Source organism: Lagopus leucura, unplaced genomic scaffold (assembly GCF_019238085.1).
Source record: "Lagopus leucura isolate 7727_CA_CO unplaced genomic scaffold, USGS_WTPT01 Super-Scaffold_100157, whole genome shotgun sequence".
Lineage (NCBI taxonomy): Eukaryota > Metazoa > Chordata > Aves > Galliformes > Phasianidae > Lagopus > Lagopus leucura.
In genome coordinates this window covers 24,751,276-24,769,403 of record NW_024962334.1, presented here as the reverse complement: position 1 = coordinate 24,769,403, position 18,128 = coordinate 24,751,276, and the positions used below count along the sequence as shown (strand labels likewise).

The 18,128-nt window shown below is 37.0% G+C and overlaps 1 protein-coding gene across 1 annotated transcript in view; it reads right to left on the bottom strand.

Moving 5' to 3' along the window:
• Positions 1 to 1,742: 1,742 nt before the first annotated feature.
• VWDE (von Willebrand factor D and EGF domains) overlaps positions 1,743 to 18,128 on the bottom strand; it is a 38,305-nt gene continuing 21,919 nt past the window's right edge. Inside the window, exons 13-30 of the mRNA XM_042888963.1 lie at positions 16,804 to 16,959; positions 16,084 to 16,188; positions 15,590 to 15,704; positions 13,894 to 14,144; positions 13,558 to 13,777; positions 13,060 to 13,197; positions 12,427 to 12,489; positions 10,259 to 10,930; positions 8,504 to 8,599; positions 8,328 to 8,423; positions 6,735 to 6,830; positions 6,436 to 6,531; positions 6,015 to 6,110; positions 5,466 to 5,561; positions 5,263 to 5,358; positions 3,883 to 3,978; positions 3,319 to 3,422; positions 1,743 to 1,814 (exon numbers count right to left, since the gene is read on the bottom strand). Of these exons, the coding sequence (XP_042744897.1) occupies positions 1,794 to 1,814; positions 3,319 to 3,422; positions 3,883 to 3,978; positions 5,263 to 5,358; positions 5,466 to 5,561; positions 6,015 to 6,110; positions 6,436 to 6,531; positions 6,735 to 6,830; positions 8,328 to 8,423; positions 8,504 to 8,599; positions 10,259 to 10,930; positions 12,427 to 12,489; positions 13,060 to 13,197; positions 13,558 to 13,777; positions 13,894 to 14,144; positions 15,590 to 15,704; positions 16,084 to 16,188; positions 16,804 to 16,959 (2,613 nt within the window). The 3' untranslated portion in view covers positions 1,743 to 1,793. The remainder of the gene's footprint in view (positions 1,815 to 3,318; positions 3,423 to 3,882; positions 3,979 to 5,262; positions 5,359 to 5,465; positions 5,562 to 6,014; positions 6,111 to 6,435; positions 6,532 to 6,734; positions 6,831 to 8,327; positions 8,424 to 8,503; positions 8,600 to 10,258; positions 10,931 to 12,426; positions 12,490 to 13,059; positions 13,198 to 13,557; positions 13,778 to 13,893; positions 14,145 to 15,589; positions 15,705 to 16,083; positions 16,189 to 16,803; positions 16,960 to 18,128) is intronic.

Sequence of the window (18,128 nt, the reverse complement as noted above, 5' to 3'; positions counted from 1 at the left end):
GGGAAATACTAGAAGTTATTAATTAGAACCCTTTATTCATCCTGAAATCCTAGAAGGGCATTTGTATTGGTTCAGTTTTGTGAACAGAAGGTTGCACAGTCATTAACCAAAACGCTGTTCCTGGCGCCTCATAGTTGAGAGCACCACCTCTGTAGCTAAAAGATGCATGGAGTGGGGGCTGTTACAAAATGAGCTTATGCAATATCAGCATGCCCACGTTTAGAAAATATTGTGTATTCAAGTCTTCAGCTTGAGGCATCAGTTCCAGTAGCTAGTCAGGTTTTGTTCATAGAGATCTTTGTGAGCTGTGAGAAAGGAAACAGTTCAAGTGAAGCAGGTTTTAAATAATAGAACAGTTCCCAGCCACCTGGACGCTAGATTAAAAATAAAAGCCATGGAGCCACTGAAACTTACAGTGCAAGTGGAAGACTGAAAACATTTTTGAAATACGCACCAGGCACTTAGAAATTATCATTCTGAAATGGTGCTGAGCTCTGAAAATGCTAATTTACTTTGCAGAATGGATTAAGAGGGCTATGGAAAGGTGAGAAATGTAAGCTCAGAGAGCTCTTACAACCACGAGTGGCAGTTGGCGTCCCATAGTGGCAGAAAATAGCAAGAGGAACAGGATTTTCTTTCTATTCAGAATTAGTGCATATAAATGGGATATGGTTCATGAGATTAAAAATAACGAGGTTTTTTTTTTTTTGTAAGAAAAACAACTCACAGCCCCAAATGGTAAATTCACATGCTTAGCTTAAAGGGAGTTTTATTACTAGAACTCATTTGCTGAAGGAGAGGCAGAAGGAAGCGTAGAGTAAACTGGAATTTCATTTGTTCCAAAACTGTCTTGCTGCTGGTTGGTGATAACAATTGGTTGGAGCAATAGGTAATGGAAAAAGCACCCATATGGATTGCTTGCAAATACTTTCTGAGAAGATGTAAACAGATGTCATGATGTGCAGCAAACTCCCACTGTTACCATCTCTTATTTTAAGGTTCAGCACAAGATCTCTCTGAGTCAAACACTGTCACATTTCTCTAAGAAACATTATTTTCTCACCTTTCCAAATGCTGTTTCAAAATAGGAGCATAAAAGAGTCTTACAGACACAGCAGTCATTCTGTAATCACATGCACACATGTGAGTGTAAATAATGAAGAAGAGTCAGAGTCTGGCTGCTGGATACAAAGGCCTGCCACAGATAAACTAGAAGTAGTCTGCTGCTGGTTGACTGTTAATGAGCCATATGGCCCTGCCTGCACTACTACTGAAGTCTTGTTTTAGGCTGCCCCTCCTTCCTCACTACTACACAAAAGAAAACAAAGTTAAAAACAAACAAACAAACAAAAAAACCTGTGCTCTTCCTTCTATATGCTTCCAAATAATACATATATGAACAATGTTTAAAAACAGAATGTGCAATTCCCAAATGATTGTGTGCCATCTACTTTCATAGAGGTGCTCAGCAGATATTGCAATCTTGCTCACAGGCAGTATAGTTGACTACATTAACAGACTGCGGAATTCTGGGTTTGCATGATGCATGAAATCTCTCCATCTGGTGAAGATTCAGAGGCTCTGAGGTAGCTGAGAATTGTAGAAACATGCATGTTACAATGACTACAAGTTTGTTGTACTGAAGCTTTTCAAAAATTCACAATTAACATGTTTTTTTTTAAATACTCTGAATATTTTCCTCATTTAAATTAGATCTGGGAATGCCTTCAAATTTCTTGCTATTTTCAAGTGTCACAGATCCATGCAGCGTTTAATTGATATACTTCCTTTCTTCAATTACGATGTCTCTGTACCTTGGAAGGAAAAATAAGTAAATATAATAGATGGACTTCTTTAAGAAACAATTTTAATGAATTTCTGCTTTCCTGACATGGAGAAATACAACATAAAGTTCTGGTTTTGCATAAAGCTCGCTCGTTTATTTGAGAAAGAAAATATGCCCATTTTGTCAGTGAGAGGTATAGCACTGCCCGACTGATCAGCAAGGTATTTTATGGAGTAAGAAAAAAATGCTGATGCTTTGAAGGATGTATTTATGCAAATACTTAAGACTAAATTATTTCATTTGTTATGATGTGTTTTGGAAATCCATGCCACAAACATTACAGTTTTATCTTTACAGTGATCATGATGTATAGCTTTATATTTTCAAGGCACATAGGAGCAGTCATTTACTGTTCTGATTTCTTACACATATTTACTCCTTTGGCAAATTATCTGACATCTAACCAGAGATGTTAATGGCATTGTATATTGTACATGATAAAGAAAGAAAAAAAAAAGAAAAAAAAAGATATGAGCTGGGAGAAATCAATGCTTGGATGAAAGTAAAAATCTGTTGCTGTTTTCCCTGTACTTAAACTGCTTCTCACTAAAAAATACCTGCATTGCTAGAAGTCACAGCAAAGATTTTACATTAAAAGACTCTGGCAAAGTACTAAAAAGAAAAAAAAATAGGAAATATAGATTATATTGTTTTGGTTGTTGCAGGAGACCGAAGAGCTGAATAGTTTCTAAAAGAAAACAGTGCAAGCATGAACAGTGCCATGTAATTAAAGATGAATACAGAGGAATAGTACCAGCAAGCAGTGCAAAAATTAGGTATGTTCCAGCTCTTCAAAGTGAATTCTGCATCATAAAAGTATTAAAATCTGCTGGAATTAAAAGGAAAATCATAGATGATGCAAACAGATGTGGAATGCTTTCTACTTCAGAAGTCCCAAAACAGTTGTAATAACACTTAATTGAATAACTTTCAGAAAAAATAGTCAGTGCCCAAACAAAGGAATCTGACAAAGCAGAGAAATGGTCGTTGTTCACTACCATGCAAAAAATAAGTTTATGCCCGAAGTTACACTTGGCAACAATAAATGTTTGCATGAAAGGAGGATACACTGAGTGACTGTGTAGGCAGTAGGTAGATAAAAAAATATTAGGGCTTGACCTGAGACCGGCTGAGAAAATCAACAGTGGGATACTCCTTCCCAAAATGGCTATGCTTTAGAAAAGAGTTATGGTTGAAGTCATTTCCAAAATGGCTCCACTAGGAAAAGAAACAACTTAATTAAAAACAAAGGAAATTTACCTCAGGTGTTGGGAAAAATTGTCAGAAGTACTGGAATAACTAAAATAATAGAATAAGTCAGGATTTTTAGGACCTTTCCCTCACTGGAGACTGAAATGAAGAAGTAAGACAAAGCACTCCTGGTGTATTTGGTGCTGCTTTTCTGAACAGGTGGACTAAATAATGGCTTCCAAATTGCCACATCTATAACGGCATCTTGACACTGCAGTTACCTGAACTTTCTTCCCACAGAGGACTCCAGTATAACCAGGACGGCAGGAGCACACATTAGGTGACACACACTTGCCTCCAAACAGGCACTTCTGATTGCACACAGCTAGATCAAGAGACAGGGATATGTGGTTTTAGTTATCTAACAATTCAGTGAAGGAAGCTTCACAGTCCTGTGGAACCAACAATACTCTTGCCAAGCCCATCTCCATATACAAAGATGCAGACATAATACGGGAACATGCTGACTATATATAATAATAAAGGAATAAATGAGATAGAGAGAGGGACACGAGTAAGGTGTGTTTAAAAGCAGTACATAGCAATGGTCTCTCAGGGCTACTGCAGCAGCATATCATCTATCCATTTGCATGCGTCGTCCGTGACTATCTTTTTATTCTAGAGAGTTTCAGAATGGGCACAGACATCTGTACTCTGTCCTGCCTTTAACGCAGATTTCTGTTAAAATAAGCCAAAGGACAGGATTTGCAGGTATTGTGCATTTCTGAAGCATTCTAAACTGTGCAGAAATAAAATGTTTACATTGTAGACCACATCATTCTTACGTGTTTGACACTGGATTCCTTCCCACTGCGGAGGACAATGACATGTACTGGGTCCAATGCACTCTCCACCGTTCTTACATTCCTGAAGACAGACTGCTGCACAAAAATCATCACAAGGTTCAGTTATATCTCAAGTGATTATTTTTTATTTACATTTGAGGATGCTCACTAATTGTTGACTGCTTTCTACACAAAATAGTCACATCTTCTTCACTAAAACCCTAAGATCAACAGAATATTAGACAGAACCAGAAACAAAAAGGCCTGCACTCAGTGTATGCATTGAGATTTCTGATACAACACAGTCAGCTACAAAAGCCTGAAATATTAAGTCAATGCCACTACACTGTTTTGTTGTTTTTTTTCCAAGTTTACCTTTCCAAAATCCAAACCTCAGGGAAAGATCTTTCTGTCTGTTATGCAGCTTAACTCACAGAGAATCAACTCGTGAATGTTTGATCTTAAAGTATTTTCTATTTCCACTTTTCTGCACATTCTGTTTATTAAATCATTCTCTAAAACACTACTATTTCTCATTGGTTAACAGATTTTATGATTATGAAATCTCTTTTCCATAGAGTCCAAAAATATCTAATCCTTGTAAATATGGGTGATTTTTTTTTTTTTTTTTTTTTTTTCAGTATGCCTTTCCAATAATTACAGAAAATAACATAGGGAGAACTGTTTTTCATCCATGCCATGAGAGACCTCGTTGTCTGTACCAGTATCTGAGCCTCAGGTGTGCTGATATGACAGACACTTAAGTTTTATCTACTGTATTTCTACCATCCATACTCATGCTGATTTTCACACAAACTGTGCCTTTATCCAAGCTGCCACATTTTATTTACATGCCATCTATAACTTCATCAAGATACAGCACAATCCACAGCTGTGCTTCCATCACAGTCCTATTTTTATCTTTCCTAGAGGATTTATGCCTATTGCATTTTCTATTCCAATCATTTCCCACTGTTTCCACAGCTTTCCGATGTTTCACTGTAGATCTTTTTCTGTGATATCTTTTTTTTATGTCCTATATTACAAACTGAAATTTTTTCTGTTCACTGACCCAGTTCTTTGCAGCTGTATGTATTCAAAAATACAGATGCATCTTGTTTAGACAAGAGTGGAGAAAGAAACAGAAGTATATGTCATTCAAGAATTAAAAAGATATTTTGGTCTCATGATTTAGCCTGAGCTGCGTAGTATTAGTTCCCCATTCTGCATTTTGCTGCCAAGTTCCAGATCACTATTTGTCAATGTGTGTATATTTAGGAGTTCTTTGGCAATAACTTCATATTATCTGTTCTCAGAGCTGTCCTTTAGCCATACATTACTTTTAGGGCATGGTTCTCCTGTTAACTGCATGATACTTACGTGTGTTACATTTTTTTCCACTCCACCCTGAAGGACAAGAGCAAACATTGGGCCCTACACACCTTCCTCCATTCATGCACCTTGGCTCACAGACACCTTAAATTAAGAAACATTTGCTGTTAAATACTTTTTAATGGTTTACAGAGCAATTTATTAATTACTTTCATATTCTGGAAGGATTTTAACACTATCTTATATCTTACTTTTTTCACATCTTCTGCCTGTATAACCATCAGGACAAGTACAAATGTTGTTTCTCATACAGTGGCCACCATTCTTGCAAGGCGGCCTGCAGACAGCTAAAAGATATAAAGGAGAACGGCTGCTGTTTGCTTTTTGTTTGCAACATACTTCCAGGAAATTAGTGCAACACTAAAATCCTGATAGTGCCAAACATTGATATAAACTACCAAGCCTGTCTATTAAAAGTCATATTAGTGGATTTACTACATCAGTACCAAATACAGAATAAGATAAGAATATGTCAAGGTTGGCAGTGTATGTGTATGTGTATGTGTATACAAGTGACCAGACTATATAATATATGAAGCAGCTGGTCAAGTGGCTGAACACTGCTCAAGAGTTGAGTGCAAGAGAGAATGTGAATTTTTAGTATCTCTTCTTGAACATTGACTGAATCAGCCATAAAAGCTTTACATATATATGTTTGTACACTACTTCTCTGAAGCTTAACAATGCTTTCTTACTGATTACCTCATAACAACAGGAAGAGAAAGAAAAAAAAAGATTACCATTCTGACATTGGGTTCCATAAAATCCATGTGGACAGAGGCATACACCTGGCTTAGTACAGGAGCCACCATTGCGACATACAGGGTCACACATCGCTGCACAAACGGTGAAGAAAAGTGAGAACCATGACAACAAAATAAAATCCATAAAATATCTACTTCTGTTGCAAGGATTGTGATTAAATGCCTCGCATGAGTTCACATTATGCCGTTCACTTAAAATCTCTACCCAAAAATTTGAGATCTATATTATAGAACTGCTACTTGGCATCAGAACTAGCATGCAGAAACAAGAAGGGGTGTGGGGGCACACCAGCATTAAGCAGCCACCCAATGCTGCTGTCTGAGTAACATGGTTACAAATTTCAGATTATGAGAGGCCTCCCAGGAATGTAGTAGAACTGTAGGAATACCCTGTTACCTGTACTGCACGTTGGTCCGTACCATCCAGATCTACACTGGCAGATGTCTGGAGTGAGACATTCACCACCATTTTCACAGTGCCTGTTGCAAATCACTACCATCCATCAATCAAAGAGGGAAGAAAAATATGTTACAGAAAATCCTACATCCATTTTTCAGTTCTTTCCCAGATATTAATACTGGAAATTACACACAATTTCACTAGAGGAGTACATCAGATATTTAAATTATAACTTGCTTTGTTCCCAAAGAACACGAAGAATTTTCTGTATTTTTTGCTTATGATTTTTTACTTACTTGTATCACATCTTGGTCCTACAAAACCATAGGGGCAGGTACAGAGATTTCCGGCCAAGCATGTGCCTCCATTTTTACAGGGTGGTTTACAGTGTGCTGTGAAAATAGAATTCCGTTGTTCAAGAAAGCACATCTAAAAAGATGTGTGTATTGGTTAAGCTTTAGCAAAAGGACACGGTTAGTAATTGACAGCGGGGAAAGAACTGGAAATAAAATGAAGTAACGTGTTATGCCTTTTCACAAGAACAAACAAGAACTGAATTTCAACAGAGCACACAGAGTTCCACCATTGGTGGCCTCCCCCAGAGAATGGAAATGTGAGACAATTTCCAGACAGGACTGCAGTCCTCCAGCTTTTCGGGAACGTTCAGCTTAGAGGCAGATAGAGTTACAAGTGAACTCTGTTTGCTGTGAAAGTTACCCTGGCCGCTGTCTTTACATAATTTCACGTTATCAGAATTACTGCAGGAAAATCTGTGCTTATCTGTATCTTTATTATTATACAGGTGTAAGGAAGCACTCACCATAAATCCACCTGAAAAGACTGTGGAAGCCTACAAATTAGATGTGACTGGCACTACAGTTAAATCAGTCAGTCATTTTGGGTCAGCACACAAACAGTCCAAACCTATCCACAGGAGGGGTCATGGCAGCAGGGTCTTTGCAGCTGGCAGCCCTAATCACTGGGCTAGACCAGACTTCTTCCTTTCTTGCTGCCTGTCCTTGAGAACATCACTCACTTCAACAGAACTGCTAAGTGCTCTTACTAAGAATATCCTAATGCATGGTGTCTGGGAAACTGTTGTGATGTGTCTGGAATCCAGATCTCTCTTTCACTTGAGAACATCCCAACCATCACTGTGATAGAGAGCTGGGTGCCACCATGATGTGCCATTGGGAACTCTTCCTAAGAGGACACAGTTAACAGCTGTACCTTCCTGTACTTACAGAAAAATAAATCATAAGTAAGTAAATTGGGTCACCACCTGGACACAACTTGTATTCTCTGTACAGTCAATAGAGAGCAGAATGTATTTACATTAAATTATTTGGAAATAGAATTATAGAGAATTCAGGCGGCTGTTTGAGACATTCTTTTGTATTCTTACCCTCTTCCTCAAAGGAACTGAGAAATTTAGGGATGGCAATACCTAAGCAAAGGCACCTAGGTTAGAAGGACTGGATTCTAGCCAAGGATCTGTTGGAAAGGCGTATGCACACCTATGAAAGTGAACTGCAATTTGTTGACCTTTGTTTTCTTAGAAGATTCTGAAAGGGTGAAGTGGAGAAGAGCAACTCTAAACAAATGCCCAGTGGAAAAAGCACTGCTTCCTCAGATGTGATAAAAAATAAATAAAAACCAACCAATGAAACTATTTTTTTCATTAATTTTAGATCAGCATGCAATGTACTGATGATGCAATAAGTTAAATCAAAGTATGATATTTTGCTGTCATAACTTAGTAAACATAGGAATCTGTTAAAGTAAAAATCAAATGAACTTGCATTCCTGTCAGAACGAACGGTTATGAGAGTTACTGACAGCAATCTTCAGATATTTATGAATTCAAAAGTACAAAATATTCTGTTTACCTTCTTCACAAGTGGAGCCGCTGTAACCTGGTAGACATTCACAGACATTGGGCTTAATGCATTTTCCATGGTTTTTACAATCAGGTCTGCATAGTGCTGTACAAAATCAACAGTGATCTTAATAATTAACTAATTTATATGAGCTATCATGGGCTAAATCAAAATGCCATACCCACCTGTCTGGCAGTTATAACCAGCATAACCAGGCTTGCATTTGCAAATATTTGGTTCCACACACTCCATATTTTTGCCACATGTTTGTCTACATATTGCTGAAAGGCAATTAAGAAAACAGTGAAAGGAATAAAGAAATAAACAATGGCATTTCAGCCTAACTATGTCCTATTTAGCACAATGAACATACCACAAAGAATCAATCAGGTCTCTGATCATAAGAGGGAAGCCTGAGATACATTAGAGAAAAAATGTTTTTAAGTGCATCCGCCCAAATAAAAGCCTGTAAGGTAAATATTACTAAGAAAATTAGGAAATTCAGTACTATGTGAATTTTACCAATCACACATCAACAATGTATTCTCATGTTATAAAAATACAAGAGCTGTTCTGAAAGTAATGCCTTCTATTGTATTATGTTGGCCCACAATGTCAGAGACAGATTTTGGTGGAGTGGCAGTAAGGCTGAACTTTCCTAACAGCATTCCCTCGAATTTGCTGCTGTGTGACAGATGGCAGCAGAGGGGCAGTCTTACAAAATGGTGTCTGACATGGAAGTGCATATTAAACAAAGGTGTGTCACTGAATTCCTCCATGGAGGAAAAAAATGGAGCCCATTGACATTCATTGTTTGCTAAATGCTTATGGAGACCAAACAGTGCATGTGAGCATAGTGAAGCAGTGGGTGGTGAGTTTCAGTAGTGTTACAAAGACATGAGACTAGCCATTCGGGATGTCCGTGCAGTGCTGTCACTCTAGAAAATGAAGAGTGTCTCGATCAGCTCATGCATGTGAAGACGTATTGCAACCAGGGAACTGTGTATGAAGCTGAATATTGGTTTCTGTGTGTTGGAAGCTATGGTGGCAATGTTAAAGTATTGCAAAGTTTGTGCAGAGTAAGTCCCACAAATGTTCACATAGAACAGAAAGACCACTGTATGCAAGTTTGTCAAGACCTACTGAACCAATACAAGACTGAAGGTAACAGTTTCCTGCAGTGCATCATTACCGATGATAAGATATGTTGTCACCACTATAAGCCAGAGTCAAACCAGCAGTTCATGGAGTGGCAACACGACTTCTCCATCGAAGAAAAAATTCAAGATGCAGCTCTCAGTAGGTAAACTGAGAGTAGGTTCACTGTCTTCTGGGATAGGAAAGAGGTGGTCCTTCTGGATTTCCTGGAACCCGGACAAATCATCAACTCTGACCATGACACTGACTAGGCTGAAGGCTCAAAATTCCAGAGTAAGGAGAGAGAAGAGAACCATCTTTCTCTTGAAATATGATAACTGTAGCCCCCATACCAGTTTGAAGTCCATGGAGCACATCACCATTCTTGGCAGGACTGACTCAGCATACCCACTGTGTAGACCAGATTTGGCATCTTCTAACTTCCAACTATTTGGGCCAATGAAGGACAACTGTATGGGCAACATTTTCCTAGCAACAAAGCCCTCAAAGCAGCTGTGAAACAGTGGGTCACCTCCACTTGTGCAGATCTTTATGAGCGTGGCATGCTTGTTCATCTTGGGCAAAATCTTGTTCATCATGGGCAAAAATGCATAGCTAATGGTGGTGACTAACTGAAAAAGTAGTATTTTGTAGCTGAGAATTTGTTCTGTCAAATAGTGTTATTGTGCTCTTTGTGTCGTAATTTCCATGTTCCATGGAAATAAATAAGAGGCATTATTTTCAGAGCAACCTATATATAAAATAATTCTCAGCGAAGCATTTAGTACAGTCATTTGCCATACCTCTACAATTGAAGCCATCTCCATAGTAACCATAGGGACAACGACCACACTTGACTCCATCATCCTGACTTGGCTCACAAGGTACTCCAGGAAAACAAGGTAGTTCAGCACAGGTTATTGCTTTAGGAAGTACTATTTCATCTGAATCTTCAGGAAGCATTTCTGGTGGGATAGTCACTTCAGCAAGAGCAAAAAGTAAAGGATTCATTCTACGCTTGGCTAACAAGTGCTGAACTCTGTGAGCATTTCCACCTTTAAATATTTTGTGTGACGAAGAAAGCCCTTTGCTTGTATTCATTGAACTGCTAAGAGAAGCCTTCTTGCCAGTCTCCCAATGACTGTAGGCCTCAACTTGTGTCCTTGTTTTCTTCTCAGCTGATACAGCATGGCTCCTTGAAGAAGCTGTAATCACTGTGTTTTCTGGAGAAGCCCCTTCTGTGTCAGTAAGGTGTCCACTACTGCTACCAACAGCATGAGCAATGTTTTCAGATACATCTGGTTGTACAGAAGCACTTCTCTGAGAATTATATGACTTCTCAGTGGTGATTGTTTTTGGTCTGGAGAGTGATGGAGTACTAGTATTGTCCATTTCTATAGAAATAAATCTTCGGGGGACATCTATAGAACTGGGAACAGAGCTCAAGACCTTGTCAAATGATGACTGTTCAAAACCTACAGAATGTTAAAGAAAAAGGAGAAATATTATAAAACTTTTTTTCTTTTAAGGATGGAGAATGTCTTCTGAACAGAAAAACTATGTTCCATTCATTCCTCTCCCCCCATGTGCTACACCAGAATAAATGTTTGCAGTAGGACATAAATCTCAACTGGCAGACAAAGGTACTCTGTCTACATCCTTTCCCACTCTCACCATGGCCTTTTGGAGCAGGCAGCCAGGGATTTTCAGATACTGGGTCAACAAATAACTTTATTGGCAGAACAAATTACCAGTGCCGTACAACTAAATTACTGTAATGGTGTTTAAACAAAAGATACTGCTTGCTGTTCACATGTATGTCTAAATGCAGATAATAAGCCTAGAGTCTGGAAGCAGATACTTAGTAACAATATATACTTACCCACTTACACTTACTTACATCACATGAAGTACTTTGTATGAATAATTCACTACTTTGTAGCAAAAGTATATTTTAGTTTACTTAATTACTTCAGTTATCTCAGAGCTCTCAGATAATTCTCTGAACATTTTTCTTCATTTTGATAGTTGTTGTATATTTTTTATTAGTGGAATATTACATATATGTTTTCAATGACAAAGATGGATTCAGCCTTCTCTCTGATAGCAATGCAGAATGAACGAGAAATGCTCCATATTCTGAAAAAAAGTGGGTGTTCTGGTGGACTGTAGAAAGGAGTATGGCACTGTAATACAAGAATGGCAGAAGGCTTTCAATGGGCTTTTTAGCATTATGGGTTTGAGCAGGAATGAAGTTGGAGGAGATTGTTCAACTTAAGATCTGTCCTTTGAAACAGTATTAGAAAACTGTAAATAAAAGGTTAAACTTCCCTGAATCTTATTGCAAAGTGTTATGCTTCCTACTGGTGAAAAACAAAGCATTAGAAGAAACTGATAAAGAATTATCCAGCACTGGCAGTTGAGTGAGAGTGCATTTTCCTCCCCTGCTAACAATTCAGAGATGAAGAAAAAGACACCTGAGGAGAATTCTCTGTGAACAATACCTCAGCAGACACAGAGCTGGAAATGCCAGCAATAGTGTTTAAAGAGTTTTGGAATTAAGGACCTTCATTTGCCATACTCTTCACCTTTCTTTTGAATTGAAGTATGAAAATGGCATTCAACACAATGCCATAAACTTTTGCTTATCTCATATAACAGATGTCCCTATCCCCATGTTACCTATTGCACGTCAGTGGTTAGTCACAAAAACAAAAGGCAGCAGTAAGAATGTCATATATCACACTGACAATGAAATGACTTGACTGACCTAAGGGATTTGTTGATATTGACATTTCAGTGTCATTTATAAGATCAGAAATAAGAATGCAAACCAAGTCATTAATTTCACTTAGTTAAACTGAAAAATTAAAGTGAATAACATAAAGCTGACTAAAACCTTTAACTTCCCAGCTATATTCTTATCAGTATGTGAATTAGAAATTTCACTATCTTCATGAAATAAAATCACCTTTATTCTCTCCAGCTTCCCCTATGAAATCTTTTCTTTTAACGTAAATGTCGTCAAAGGTTTCTGAAACAAAAAATGAGAGGGCACATTAATGGTTACTTTTACTTCAACAGCAAATAGATTACAGAACTCCAATAGAAAAAATAACTCAAAATTCAGACAGCAGATGAAGAGTAAAAAATGTTTCTTGAAGATTTGCAACAGACCACGTTAAAAATACCAGTTATTCAGAAATTGCATAAGAGGACACAATAAATTAATGTTAGGCACCTGATTTCTCGAGTATCTTTATTTCAATAAATAGTTCTATGCTGAGCAGCCTAAAAGCAAAGCATTTTGTCAATAGTTACTCGTATTATGAAAATAACACAGAAAAAATACACTGCACAGATTCCTAGTATTATGTGAAAGAATGCGGGCATTTGTAGCTATTTTTTTTTCTAAACATCTGGAAGAGGAGTTTACAGCTGTGTGACCCACTACATTCTGATATTGTGACCATCTGAGATTCTGTCTCTGTAGCCAACAGTCAGAGAGTTCTTTTCTGCTGACTACTCTAGAGTTCTAATTTACTGTTAGAAACATAGCACACCCAGTAAGACAATAGTATTCTAAAAAACCAGATCATATTACCGTAGCATGACTTCCCATCTCCATGTAGATTTTTTGGGCATGAACCACAATAGTAAGAACCAAAAGTATTGAAGCAAAATACTCCAGGGAAGCAAGGGTTGGATGCACATTCATCTATATCTTCTTGACAATTTTCACCTGCATTCAAATACAGGTTTTTATAATACTGTTGTCACCAGACTTTGACAATATATTTTTAAATGATAAAAGTAGAATATATGTAGATGCAAAAATACAAAGGAGTGCATACACTAAGTACATCAAAATATTTCTGTAAATCTAATAAGTCAGCTCACTATGTTTGTCACATACATTTTTTATCATATGCCAAGTTTCTTGCTTATTGCAGAATCCGAAGAGAACAGGCTCTGTGGACTACATTTATCTGCTGGCATTGGAGGAGCCATGCTGGGACCAAACTTATCATTCTTGTTTTTTACTGTATTCACCAGAGGAAAACAGAAAATCTAAATGTGAATATATAATGTAGTAGTTTACCTTGAAGTTCAGGTGGGCATTCGCAGTAATAGCTGTTTATTCCATCTACACATTTGCCAGTACCACACTGGTTGAGTTTGCAGTCATCAGTATTCACTTGACAGAGATCACCTTCAAATCCAGCCACACACACACAAAGGTATCTCCCACTTCCAGGTGGGAAATTAATGTTTGTCACACATGAGCCATTATTCAGGCAATCACATGAATTTACTCTGATCTACAAAGCAAGACAAATAAGATAGTTTTCTCTTTTTATGAACTAGCAATGAATATTGTAATTAGATACTGTACATATCTTACTAGCATGAGTCATTTTACTGTAATATTAATTACCTCTATTTCTACCTTAGTCTCCGCATTGCAGTCATCTGTCAAAGAAAATGTTAATTTATGGGGATTCTTTGACACAGCTTTCCACAAAAGGAGACCTGATGGGGAAAGACTGGCACCTTCAGGACCAGACTCCAATGTGAAAAGAATAGCAGAGCCCTCTGGATCTGAAGCCAAAAACTGATATACAAAATCTTCTCCATAAAAAGTCTGTAGCATACCCTGAAAAGTTTCAAGCACAGGAGGCTGGTTGTCTGTAACAAAGGAGATATTTTCTCTTTTAAGCAGAGTTACAATATACTTATAAAAAATTTAAAGGAACATATCTTTCTGTTAAGGAAGACATATGTGACTATTTCTTTTAAGTTCTAACATCATTTCAACAGTACAGGAAAAAAATAGATATTTTCGTTATAATTGTAACATTAACAAGAAATTACTTAGAGTATGTAAGAGCTTGTAAAGACTGATTGCATTTACATAGAAAAAGGCCTCAAAATTTACTGAAATTAAAAATTGTTTTTATAAACTGTAGCAGTTTAAAAGTGAAAGTACAGAAAATCATAAAAAGTTAGAACTAGGAAGAGATTGAGACAGTCACCAAAAGTCCCATTCATACAAGAGCCATACTAATCCAGGCAGAGTCATGCCAGCACTTCCCCCATGAAACATGATGGGATTCTTGTATTTGAGATATGATGGACCTGGGTTGATGGGGAAAGCTGGTTGATGGGAAAGCTGAACCAAAAGATCTACAGCTACTAGGCTAGAATTTTGTACTATAGCGAGACAGAAAATAGAAACTCTAGATGATGGTCCTCTTTTCGTGGTATGGTTTCTAATTGGACTGAAGTATGAGATTCATAAATATACAGTGAAGTATTTGCTTAGGCCATACATCTATGCAATCAATGTGAGTTATGTCCAAATATTAAGTGGTTAATTAACATGACCTGCCTTTTAATCCAGTTTCTTGTGTTCACCTCTTGTTTGGTATAAGTCAAAGACTCTATGGAACAAAATCTTGCATTAAACATCATTAGTAGGTCTATGGGGTGTTAACAACATTTATGCAAAGCTCTTTACAGAGCATTTTCATAGACATATGTATACAGAAAAGCTGCTTGTTGCCTAGCTTATGCAGAGCTACATTGCTCACATTGTAAGTTAGATAATTTATACAATTTTCAACTGCAATTTCGGATTGATTTTCATTGCTCTGCCTGCAGTTGTGGACTCACAGGTTGCTGAATCCACTGTTTGTTGATGAGGAGATCAACAAAATGCTACTAGTGCTACTAGTAACACCCTAAGTTAATTAGTGATTGAGTACAACAGAGCTCACGGATGACGTTTAAGCAGGAGGATGGACACAGGCATCATGAGACCCCTTCCACTCTGAATTTTCCAATGATGAAATTATGTGTATACAGACTATTCAATATCTGCACATAGACTGTTCAAAAAAGTGAAAGAAAAACCTTGCCTCAGAACATGCACCTGATTGTTGGGAAAGACCTTTTATTCCTAAATGTTGAAGACAAACACTTGTGGACATGGCTGTACCAAAAATCAAAATACTGTTAACTGCTAAGAAGGCTCAAAGAGTTGTTAACTTCAGAAGTTTCTTGTCAGTTATTGTGAACAGGGAAAAAAAAAAAAATCAAAGAGAAGACAATCAGAACTATTTAGAACTTACTTTCAACAACTGACCAACTTAACCTTGATGTGTCGGGTCTGCAGAGTAAGCAAGGGCTGGTTGGATTCGTGTCACCTTCACCGTAACAGAGTCCATCTATATTGCATGTTTTCTCCTTTTAGAGAAATGACAATGTGACTCATTAATTTTCAGTTGTCAAACAGCAAATTTCAGAATTGTCTATTTGTAAAATTTTGCATTTGTAGTGTCCAAATCTAATAAATCTAATCCTAATCAAACCTAACCCTACATTGTACTTTTAGAAGTAAACAAATAACAGTATGTTTGGTTTTACTTGTTAATTATATACAGTGTTTTTTGTTGTTGTTGTTATTGCTTTTTTCCTTCAAATTTTTCTCTTCTGAGCTTCTCCTCTGGTGCTTTTCATTTCTGGGCATGAAAAATTCCTGTTGTAAATGAGTACAGGATGTGTGTTTTTTCTACCTGAAGGGATGCATACTTTAGTAATATACACAGAAGAATGAAATATATACCTTTAGTGCACATAATCCAGATTCCTGTAGTTCACATATCTGACAGGCTCCATCGTATATTATCATTGTTTTAGAATTGCTGTAAGTTAATCCATCATTAGAAATCTGCAAGACGTAGAGTAAAAGATATAGAGTAAAAGTAGTTTAATCAACATAGGTATCAACATCTCAGCAGCGCTGACTGCTATCCTGGGATTCAATTCAATGACAGGCACTGCATTTAGCTGTTTAAACTCTTGTAATAGTCAGCAAAACTCTAATCAATTATATCAACAAGATTAGGCAGGTATTTGACTGACCACATGTAGGTGTCTATGCTAGGATAGAATGACCAGTTTTTAGGGTCTATTGACCTTATTGACTCCAACTGCGTGATACCTTAGATGTCTACCTCGCACAAACATTCATGTATATACATTGAGCTCAACTCATTTTTTCTGTCAACATATTGAATGTCATTTGAAATGCACTAGGGTAACTACTTGGCCTTTACCTTCAACTTTCAAAGGATGCATCCTTCTATAGGTTCTAGGGGTAGCCCCTTATAGGGGGCAGTCCCCTTGCAGGAAGCACTCTGTATTTAAGCTTAAGAAGTTAAATGAGACGCCATGTTAAGCAAGCTGAATTCCATCCACTGTACCATTAAAAAATAATAGTTATATACACAGTGTAGTTTCATCTTAGTATCTGTAAGTGAATATTTGAAATTTCTGCAAGTACCTTTATTTTCCACCAGGCAATGGGTTTATCATCAACCAGATCCATGACATCAGACTGTGGGCCATTATTCGGTAACTCGCAGTCGACAGTCCTGACATTTTGGAAGGCAGCTGACATAATTAGAGGCTCTCCAGGAATCCACTGGTTATCAGTATACTAAATTTTAGGACAAATAATTTGTTTTTCAGTGAAATGGAATATGAAAATATTTTTATCAGAGAAAAAAAAACAAACAAACATGTATTGCTTAGTGTTTCAATGTGTCTACTTCTCTGGATTAGAATGATGTGGGAAATATGTCATTTTTTCCCCCACAAATAGATTTCTACCTGAGCCTGTTAAAATGAAAGAAGAGAAGTCTTTCCTGGTGCCTGGCAATTTGGCATGGCATTACCAAGAAAAATTCTTCAATCTGGAGAGTTATGGAAGAGTTAAGCAGTGGGTGATCCTCTAAAGTATCACTTTAAAGTATCACTATAAAGTATCACTGATCTAATGTCTCAATTACTTTATGCCTCTCTATCTCTGCTCACAGAAGTGGACAAACTTTAGTCAAATGAACAGATGAGGTTCTGGCAATACTCAGCTATGATTTTGGGTGCCAGCAAATACTGGCAGTTAGCCACTAAACTTCTGCACAAATGAACAGATTACAACATTAACCCTGTAGTTTTCTTTTCTATATTCCAGGAAGGGAAGTTACCCAAGGATCTGTCTTGAGAGTTCAAGATAACAGAATAGGGATGGTAATACTACATGATAGAAGTATGGATTGCAATAGGAAGCAGGGTCAAATGTATAAAATAAAATAGGTAGATAAAGAATTGAGAGAACAACAAGATAAAAATCACGTTGAGCTTAACTAAGTTTTACTGAGTTGGCTATTTTTTTGTTACTGTAACGAAGTGAAACATTTATTTAATCCCAACCCTGATGTAGGGACCACAGTTTTGCACTTTTTCAAATAAAAAATAAAAAAAATAAAAATAAAAAAAAACCACTTTAAAAAATGCTCAAAAGACAAATTAACTATTTTTGTTCAAACCAAACTTTTTTCGACATTCTTTCATCCTGTGCTAATTAATTAATGGCAAAGGTAAGTAAAAATGTAAAAACTAAGCATTCATGTATACGCAATTTTGAGATCTTTGACTCTTTGAAATGTGATGCAGTCTATTTTTCCAGAAGCCATTTGTTATCAGCTGGAGACACATTCAGATATTTTTTTCAGAAATATTATCGCTCAAAAATCAATTAAAAATCTCCAAATCTGCTAGAACAAAGTAAGGGGGATTATAAACATTCTTATCTTTTGCAAGATCTAA